The 10447-nt window shown below is 47.2% G+C and overlaps 1 protein-coding gene across 1 annotated transcript; it reads left to right on the forward strand.

Annotated features, from left to right (window-relative positions):
- The first annotated feature begins 2983 nt into the window (after positions 1-2983).
- Positions 2984-9973, forward strand: IRF1 (interferon regulatory factor 1). The gene is made up of 10 exons (XM_066197150.1): positions 2984-3151; positions 4389-4480; positions 5445-5544; positions 5733-5909; positions 6233-6282; positions 6414-6549; positions 6718-6843; positions 7440-7483; positions 8323-8458; positions 8900-9973. The coding sequence occupies exons 2-10, from the start codon at positions 4394-4396 to the stop codon at positions 8998-9000; spliced, it is 957 nt and encodes a 318-aa protein (XP_066053247.1). The 5' UTR covers positions 2984-3151; positions 4389-4393; the 3' UTR covers positions 9001-9973.
- The last annotated feature ends 474 nt before the right edge of the window (positions 9974-10447 follow it).

Raw genomic sequence — 10447 nt, forward strand, 5'->3', positions numbered from 1 at the left:
AGGGAAAATCTTCAAAGTAAAGACTGTCATGGGTGCTTGGTATAATGCTCAAGCTCTTTCTCCCAAGACACTGTAGAGACTCAGAACCTGAGGCTCACCTGGAGGTGAATGCAGCTCTTAATAGTCTGTACCCACACTGGCAAGCATGTCTGCACTGAAGTGTGCTGGTTTTCTGCCCCTTCCCTTCCAGCTTCTCAAAAGTGTTTCTGGATGTTTGGAGCCTCAGGTTCACCCCATGGCACACAGGGTTCTATAGTAACCACGATGTCTTTGATACAGCACGGGACCAGAGCCATCCTGAGCTGCTTAAACAAGAAGAGCAATGATGCCAGAGAAAAAAGACCCATGTTTGAGCCTTTGTATCTGATCTACAACCCTCCCTCCTTAGAGGCCATGGCTGATGTCATCCAGGTCACATTTTTTGCATCATTTAAATTAGAGTCTTCCTATGACCTCCTTATCTCAGGGCATTGGCTGAGAGGGAGAGGTAGGTGTTATAGCGTAACAAACACAACAGGGATCAGTTTGGGATTGAATTTGGTTTTAAATAAAGACACTCTTAAATATTACTTCTGCATTCTACAATCCTAGACTTGGGATCCCCTGGATCAAGTAAATGTGATAAAATATGTCAGTGATCTGCTTCTCTGTGTCTCAGCTTACTGATAAAACAAGGGAATTGGTAATTCATGGAGGGAATTTGAAAAAAAGGTGTCCAAGGTAAGATGCCTGTGAAATAAAGCTGGAGCAGGGCTATGAATCTGCAGAGAATAAAGATGTTGACATTATGGACATTCTTGGGTGTTTACTGGGTGGAGCAGAAGGGCTTTATGGCCAACCATTTATTGACTCCCTGAGATTATTCCTTCATTACACTTTTACACATGACAAATTTAAGTGCATATTCTTGCTGCATTAGGTAAGCTGCTGAAAGGGTGGTTAGTGTAGTGGGATAGACAAGAGGAAGGAGTCAGTTTAATAAGGAGAAGGCTTTTTAAGCATGGTATAAGGGAGTCTGACACACAATAACATTGTGGAGACACAAGTTGTTATTTCCTGGTTTCAGCAGAAAGATAGCAAAAAAGCAAACAAACATAAGGCATCCCAGGCTGGGCGGGTCCTGCTCCATGGAAACGTGCCATGCAGATGTGGGACAGGACACAGATAGAAAGGTCAATTAGGTTTCATTATATAGGATCTGTCAGGGTTAAAACCTGAGGAAAGATGAGATTGAGGGGTGGGGCTGTTAACTTTGTTTCATGCATTTCTACCATAGGTCTGTTCATTTGGTGTCTGATGTCAACTTCTGACAAGATACAGACTAAAAGGCCAGTAAGGGTCTCAAGAGTACTGAAGTCATGGATCAAAAATAAAGTTACTGTCCAAAATTCAGTCATTTAAAGTGTTTGATACATTTGGTGCGTTCAGACCTTGGCCCATGAAACCAGGAAGCTCAGGATTCATTTTTTCTAAAGCTGGGTGAGTTGTGAAAGCAAACCATTGGAGGATGTAAGTGAAAAGCGATAAGCATAATTTTTTTGTCAATATTTAGGTTATATAAGAGGTGGTGTGACTATTTTTGTAGATGACATTTGCATTGAAACATCAAGTATCTTCTGTCTTCTCTTTTTCAGGCTACGTTTATGTTAGTTTCCATTTGTCTAGTAATATCTAGCGTCTCCTTTGATTATTTGGTTAAGTTACCTAATATGTTGTATCTTTATCTATGGTGAAATCTCGGTAGTGAATGGTGCCTCCCTCAGCACAAAGACCCGACTGGAGGATCCTACCACAAGTTAAGTGTGTCAAGCAGACAAAAAACATTAGTTAAGAGAAAGCATGGGACTCCTACAGGGTGTTTCTCTGCAGTTGAAACCAGGATGGGGCTTCTCTTTAATCTGTATATTAAAAGAAGAAAACTTGCCAGAGCAGGCAGTCAGTGTGGTGGTGTCACACTCCTGTCTCAGCTGCCCGTGCACCTTTGTACCTCTCTCCCAGTATAAATTCCTGTTGCATATGACTACAAACCTTCCTTGATATTATGGAAATAATTAAAAAATGCTCTAATATTCTGCTGGATGGAAAGGACCTTGAAGACGGGGTGTAAATCCAATGTCCCTGTCATACAGTTACAGTGGACTGAAGCGAAATCCTGGTGGTTTTAGTAGCCTTCTGTCATGCTGCCATCTCCCTTCCTCAGGCTTCATCCAAGAGGGATAAGAGGGGACAATACCAGTGGTCACCATTTATCACAGAATCACAGAATCCCAGGGTGTTCTGGATTGGAAGGGAACTTAAAGGTGCCAACAACCTGCAATAAGGACACCTTCCACCAGACCAGGTTGCTTCAAGCCGCGTCCAACCAATCCTTGAACACTTCCAGGGACAGAGCATCCTCTCTGGGCCACCTGTTGTAGGGCGTCACCACCCTCAGAGGGAAGAATTTCTTTTTAATATCTAATCTGAACCTACCCTTCTCTCAAGCGTGAAGCCATTCCCCCTTGTCCTGCTGGAGGCCACGTGGGTACCTGGCACACGCTGGTCCCTGGTTTAGGTGCACCACGATGTGCACAGGAATCGCTTTGGCGACTCCACCGCCTCTTCCTGGAAAGGGGACTAGATCCCTCCGTGGGAAGGGAACAGGATATCTCCGCGGGGCGGGGGCTGGATCCTTTGGGGGGTCGGGGACTGGGTCCGTCCACGGGACAGGGACTGGATATCTCTGGGGAAAAGGCTTAGATCCCTCCGCGGGACAGAGACCGGCTCCTTCCGTGGGAGAGCGGCCGGATCGCCGTGCGGTCGGGCGCTGCATCCGTCCACGGGACGGTGCCGCATCCCGCGGGGGGAGGGAGCGCGGGCGGGCGGCGGGGCGGGGCCGGGGCTGGCAGCGGGGGAGCCGCGCCCCCCGAGCCGCTGGTGCTACAACAGCGTGATTTCCCCGAAGTGATGCTGCGGCGGCCGCCAATGACGGGCGCGTCCACCCCTCGCCGCGGCGCCGATTGGCCGGGCGGCGGCCGGGCCCGGGCGCGGGGAATCCCGGAGCCGCCGCGTTATACCCGCGGGCGCGGCCGGCGGCAGCCAGAGCCGGGCGGCGGGCGGCGGGTGCGCGTCGGCCGGGGACACGCAGCTCGGCACTGCGCCGCACAGCCAGGTGGGTCGTGCTGCAACATATCCTATATCCTACATCCTCCTATATCCTACATCCTATATCCTCCTATCTCCTGTATCCTATCTCCTCCTATAGTCTATATTCTATATCCTACATCCTATATTCTATGTCCTATCCTGCATCCTGTCCCACCGCTAGCTCCCCACTTTGCGCAGCGGGGAGGTTCCAGGCGAAGGATCCCCGCAGGGTCCCTGGGAGCGGTGCCGGGGGCACTCAGCTCTGCTCGTCCAGGGGCGGCAGCGCCGGCCTCCCTCCCGTGCGGAGGAGCTCTGGAGGCGGAGCGGGGGCATGGCTCCGGCGGCCGTCGGGGTGAGCACGGCGCATCCCTCCTGCGGGCAGCGGCCGCGGTGCAGGGCACAGGCTCTCGGAGGGGACAGGCTGGGGCGGGCTGTCGCTGCCCCCCCGCAGGGCCAGGCACAGCTCCGCGGGGCCAGGCACGGCTGCGCTCCGCCGGTCAGCCCCGGGCGGAGCGGGCGGCCCGAGCCCGCTGCTCGCGGCAGCCCTTGGCAGACCCTGGCCCGGCGCGGGCACTCTCCGGGACCTCGTCCCGCCTCCGCCGAGCGGGTTGCTGGTGAAAGTTTAAAAAGTGTTCTTCGGGCAATATTGGGCTGTGTGTCTTGGAAAAACACCACAAACAGGAAATTATTTGTGCAAAGGAAGCGTCAAGAGGGCCGCTCCTTGCGGCGGGGCGCCGGGCGCCGCTCCTTGCGACGGGGTCGTGGTGGAATTGGGGATACCCACCTGCAGCAGGACCGCTGCCCCCTACCTTGCGCAACTTAATTAATAATAAACTTTTAAGAAGAGGATTTTGCAGTCGGTGCCTCTCCGTGGCTGTAGAGCGAGGGGCCAGCCGCATCCGGTGGCGGTGCTGGCGGGAGGCTCCCTCCCAGAACGGGGCTCGGAACCGGGCTGTCCCCGGCCTGACCGCTCCCAGGCAGAGCTCCCCACGCAGCAGGGGCTGAACACCCTCTGCTGCCATCGGCCTCTTTGCCGAATTCCAAACCTGAGCCCTGTTTTTGGAGCTAGGCCAGGCGGAGCAGGAAGCATTTCCTTCCAGGAGCAGGTGAGAGGCACTAAACAAGAGTGAAGGCTCCGGAAATGCAGTTCTCGGTAGCCTTGGTGGTGATGCTGAGCACAGAAGGTATTGGAGGGGCGACACTGCAGAGTGGTTAATGCAGTGATGAGAGTTTGTCTGACCCCTTTGTTACTTCTTTCACAGCCAACATGCCAGTGTCAAGAATGCGCATGAGGCCCTGGTTGGAAATGCAGATTGATTCCAATCAAATACCAGGACTGATATGGATTAACAAGGTAAGGCTGCTTTGTACTATTATCATCACTGTTAGTACTACTTGTGTATCATTAACATTTCTTGTTCTTAAATGACACTGAACACAAGTCAAGATCATAAAGGAAAAGACATGGAGGGAACTTGCCAGCATTATGTTTGAAAAACAACAGTTTTTGTTTGCAGGAAAGGTAGCTCTGCTTGGTACACAGTGGAGTAGTTCCATTTTTCCTTTAGAAAATTCCTAGGAGGGGAATGATAAATTGTATTAAAAACATTCTGAGTGTGTTAGAGAACGAAGAAACCTTCAAAATGTCTTTTAACTCTTGCTGCTCACTGAGCCAAGTCACCTCCTGTTCCAGATAAGCAACTGCTGTTATAATCCAGTTGTTCCATTTTTAAGATTTGGCCTGAAAGAAATACTGTATTTTTGGTCTGTAAGGCATATCCCTGTTACCAGGGTGTAGCACAGGTCAAGATCCCTGAGAGAGTATTGAACCAAGTTGCTGAAGTTTCCATATCCACCCCAAGAGGATATTTAAGCAACATTTTTGTAGGATTGCTGCAGGATCTTATGGACAACTAAAAAAATGATTCTCTGACAAAGCATATCTAGAAAAAATGCTGTAATTTATGATATGCTAATAGGTTAGATGTGATGTATTGAAATTATTCTGGGATAAAGTTGATAATATTGCTCACTTCTACTGTACTGTAGCACATTTGGATTTTTTCCAAGTTTCAAAAACCATAAAAAGCCTTAAATGCCATGAACGAAATAAATGGAACAATGGCTATTTGATTAAAATATAAATAACAATTGTAGTTATATACCAATAGTTATAACCCATCCCTGTTCTAAAACATAGAGCAGGGGGGGTTATAACATTTCTGAGCTGCAGCTGAGAACTCTTGATTAAATCCATCATTCCAAACTGGCATGTGATGTTTCTTTTTTAATTCAAATCTCTATTGGTTAAATTTCAGGATAAGAGGATATTTCAAATCCCATGGAAACATGCAGCTAAGCATGGCTGGGACATGGAGAAGGATGCCTGCCTTTTCCGGAGCTGGGCCATTCATACAGGTGTGTGCTGGCTTTACATTCCCATCAGTCATATGACTGTCTTAAACAGGGCATTTTTTTGCCTTGACTTACACTGATAATTAGATTAATTACTAGTGTGTACGTCAGAAAATAGAATGTTGGTATCTTTTGGTGGGAAAAACCAGCACGGGAAAGTCTAAAATACACAACCCATCTCTTATTTTTAGGAAGGTATAAAGAAGGCGAGAAAGATCCTGATCCAAAAACCTGGAAGGCAAATTTCCGCTGTGCCATGAATTCCCTGCCTGACATTGAAGAAGTGAAGGATAAAAGTATCAACAGGGGCTCCAGTGCTGTCAGGGTTTACAGGATGCTGCCACCTTTGACAAAGCATCAGAAGAAAGGTAAACCCGTGGCAATCCAGCTGGAGTTACACTGCTTAAACAGCCCTTAAATGTCCTGCCCTATGTAAGCAGGAGGTAACAGACCTGTTGGTAGCACTGGTACTACTGGGCTTGCTCACTGGTTATTGCTGGGAACAGCTTGTACAAATAGTTAATTTTATCCCAAATTCCCTAAACATGCCTAAAGGCAGCATCTGGGGGTCATGGGGACTGGCTGGTGCTGGCAGTAGTTGAGCTTGCTGAGCAGGTTTCAAGGCTGCAAGAGCTCACACTTGCCTAAAATTTGCAGCCCTTTCTCACATTCGTCTTATTTTATTTCACAGAAAGGAAGTCAAAGTCTTCAAGAGAAGTAAGAAACAAGAGCAAGAGAAGGGTATGTGTCTGTAGAGGCAGCTGAAGAAGCTAGAGGTTTTGGTGGTTTTCTTTCTTAACTTTTTTTCATATGGGAACCGATGTGCTCTTAGACAAGTCTTTCATGCTTTACCCTTTTTTTTTTTTTTGTAGTGTTACGAAGAGACAAGGCTGAAAGAGTCAGCAGAAAGCCTAACCAACACTCCTTTGCCAGATGACCACAGTGGCTACACCATTCACGACTATGCAGGGCAGGAAGTGGAGGTGGAGAACTCAACCATCACCTTAGGTGAGACGCTGGGTTTAGGTCTGAGCAGAGCAGGAAGTGCCCTTTGTGCTAAACCCATGGTCAGAGATGAGTCCTGGGGCTGGGGCAGCTGCAGTGTCACACTGGCAGGGAGGGAGCAGAGGTGGTTCTCTCCCTGCTGTGAGTACCAACTCCTGGTGCATCCCACAGAGCTGTCCTCCTGCGAGGTGAGCGGCTCCCTGACCGACTGGAGGCCAGCAATGGAAGTCCCCATGGCTGACAGCACCAACGACCTCTACCAGCTCCAGGTGTCTCCCCTGGCTTCCTCCTCTGAAGGTGGGTATTTCTGTTTTCCTACCCCAGTCTTTCACTGGTCTGCTGGAGGCAAGGCAGCAGGATGAAGGAGTGCTGGGCCAACAGGAGAAACAAGAGCTGCTTTGTAGAAAAAACAACCCTCATCTGATAGATTTGGGAATTTGGAGTTACCAAACCAATCAGGGTGCAGAAGGGAAGGGCTGGCACATGCCCATGGGTGAAAGGCTCTGTAATGCCACCTGGTCCAGCAGAGGTGGTGGAGGTAGCCATGCTTCCCACTGGGGAAATAAATAATTAACCTGGATATATCAGAGTGGTTCTTCACTCAAGGGGCAAATCATCTTCCTCCTATCATCTGCCACAGCAAGTGGGCTCTGCTGTGTTGAGTCCTGGGGAGGATCAGAGCTGGTTAGAGCCCTGCACCTCAACATGCAGTTGTTGAAGAGCATCAGAAATTAAAGACTGTGAGGAGTCTTGAGTGGGCAGGAATATAAAGTAGTCATGCTGTGTGACAAGAGAATATGAAGCAGGTTCTGTGGTGAAGAAGCAGAAGTATGAGGGCTAAAAGTTGACATCTATGTTTTCTTTCCTTTTTTTTTAATGTGCTTACAAAACAGTCACAGATGAAGATGAAGAGGAAATAAATCCGGATATTTTTAAGGTAAAACCAGCCGTTCTGGTCAGAATAAAATTGTCCAAAGTTGATGTTTGTACCAAAAGAGGAAGGGAAGCAGGTATCTGATCCAGTCTCATGTGAGCTGAGTATACACTTTCTTAATGAGGAAGCCTGAAAAATTAAATATAAAAAGAAAGCTGCTTTGCAAACATGAACTGGAGAGGACACACCCATAGAAATATTTACCCTTCATGTGAAAGTCAGAGGAAGCTACTGAGTACTGCTAGAGGTTCATAGAATCATAGAATCACAGGATCATTAAGGTTGGAAAAGATCTCTAAGACATCAAGTCCAACCATCAGCCCACATCACCACCATGTCCATTAAACCATGTCCTCAAGTCCCATATCCTCATGTTTTTTTGAACACTTCCAGGGATGATGACTCCACCACTTCCCTGGACGTGTTCCAATGCTTGACAATCCTTTCCATGAAAATTTCTTCCCTAATATTCAATATAAACATCCCCTGGCACAACTTGAGGCCATTTCCTTGATCTCAGGTTGTTGTATTAGGGTCTGCAAAGATCCTGTAGATCTTTCTATTTTGCCCTTCCCTCCACCTCTGACGTGTCTAGCCTAATCTGCATTTGCAGACATGCCACGCTCATCCCACTGATAAGATAGGAAAAGGTGCTCCAGCCCTTGCTGTTTTGCATGAACTTTCTTTTTTAAGACTGCAACAAAATAAGTTTTATATAACTTAGCATGAGAAAATAGAACTTGATCTTGTTGCTTAACTGTCTCCTAATTAAGGGCAAGTAATCAAACATTGCACCCACAGCAGGAAGGAGCAGTTTTTACCATCTCTTTCTTCTCTTCCAGCTGCTTGAACCAGCCCAAGACTGGCACAACATCAGCATTGGGGGGAAAGGCTTTCTCACCAACGAGTCAGGCACCCAGAGCCTGTGCAGCACCTACAGCTACAAGGAGCAGGACAGGGACATTGACACCACATCAGGTACAGGCTCCTGGGTATTCCTGACACTCCAGGCCACAGGATGATGCAGATAAGACACTAATTGGGAGGCAGCAAAGAAAACAGAGGAATTCACCATCCTTGTGTTCTGAGATTTCCAAGCAGCCTGTTAGAAGGCTATAAGGAATTTGTTGATAAAAAGGAAAAGTCAAAAACGCCTCCAGTAAGCAAATCCTACAGATTTCAGGCTTGTACATGTGTAAGTTAGGTCTTGGAATATAACTGAAGAATTTCCTCTAGCAATAGCTTAAATGAAACAGTTCAAAAGAAAGCGTTTGATGTATTTTAGGAATATAATAGTCTAAAGTATTAACTCTCATCTGAGAAATCTTTCAATTTTTGGTATTTATTTTTAATATATTGATACGCTATTTTGCTCTTGCTGCATTAATTCAGTGCCCGTTCTTGGTTCCTTTTATCTAGGAGAGATGGATTTCAGGTTCTTTGACCAGAAAAACAACGTAGACTTCTCCTGGCTGGATTCAGTGAGGCCGACCATGCAAGTCATTCCCTGTGGATTGTAAACCCTTGGCTTCTTCCAACCACAAACTGCTCTTGGATAGGAACTTCAACAAGCATGGAGAGAATGGAAGAATTTTTTTGTTACTGACTGAAGGAAGAAAGTAGCTTTTTTATTCCGTTTCAGTTTTAGGCTGGGAAGGTTAGCATGGAAAACACCATGACCACTGTAAAAAAGGAACCCCACCTCGCTAGCAGGACCCTGGCACTGAAGGTGCTCAGCTGCAGCTCCCACCTTGCTGCTCTGGAGCTGGAGCTTTTGCTGGAAGGTGTCACTGTGCCATGGAGTCTGACCTGGTGGGGTACCACAAGCCTGGGGAGCAGGTTACCATCCTCCCCATGTGTGGTGTGATGAGCACTTTACCCACAGTGTGCTTAGAGGAGAGACTGCAGATAAGTCTCTGACCTGTTAGTTTTGGTTGCTGCTTACCTGTGCAACACTGGTGCCATTGAGCTTAACAACAGTCATTACACTTTCACAGAAAAACTGGGCTAATGGGCCATCTCTTCTTTGATTTACTCCATCATATAGTTCATCTTTCAGACCTTTCAAACTCTGTAAATAGATGATTAAAATGTGAAAATTCAGTTTAGGCTTTGCTTCCACCTAGTCCGTTCCCCAGGGGCACCCCTGGGATGCTCTCTGCTCGAGGCATGCCCTCTCCCATTCCTCATATTAGTTCAAGAGCTGCTGCATGGAACAATTTTGCACTGATAGGGGCAGAGCTCTTTATTTTTACCTTGCCTTTTGCAGATTCCTTCTGGCACTCTGTGGGGATTCCTCCAGTACTGCACACAAGCTGTAACATCCCACAGATCCTCTGGATCAGCATATGCAGGGCGAGTGCTGGATGGAAGAGGTTCGAATGTGTGTCTGTAATAGATAGGAATCAAATCACTAAAGACTATTTTCTTGTACATTTTATTTTTGTATATAAAGTGTTGTATATTTGTTTTAATAAAATGTTTTATATATGACATGTTTACTTTTTCTCATGGAAGAGCTCTGAGGATGCATTCCAGCTTCCTTGAAAATACCCAAACAGATGTGCTGTTGAGACAGTTGGAGGGGTTTTTTCATGACTCATGAAAGCACAAAGAATTTAGTTTGTGCTCATTTTCTACCCTCCAGCCTCTTCCAAGTGCAGCTGATGGGTGGAATCTTTCATGTCAGGGAAGGGGAGCCCTGGTGCTGTGCATTGTGGGGTAGTTGGTTTGTGTTTGTCATCATCTGCAAGCCAGACCTGACTCAGAGCCAGGTTACAAGCTACACTAAAAAAATCCTGTACAGCAAGTCCCTGCTGTGGATGGTCCTATCAGCAATAGCATTGGCTTCTGGTATTAGATCAGCAGAGAAGCCATTGTTAAGTACCTCAGGTTTGCCTAAAAAGAAAGCACAGGCACAATTCAGCAGGCAAGGGGAAAGAAGCTGGTTTTCCCCTGAGTATTTGA

The sequence above is a fragment of the Chamaea fasciata genome, unplaced genomic scaffold (genome assembly GCF_029207755.1).
Source record: "Chamaea fasciata isolate MVZ Bird 193981 ecotype frontalis unplaced genomic scaffold, bChaFas1.0.hap1 SCAF_15, whole genome shotgun sequence".
In the NCBI taxonomy this organism is placed as follows: Eukaryota; Metazoa; Chordata; class Aves; order Passeriformes; family Sylviidae; genus Chamaea; species Chamaea fasciata.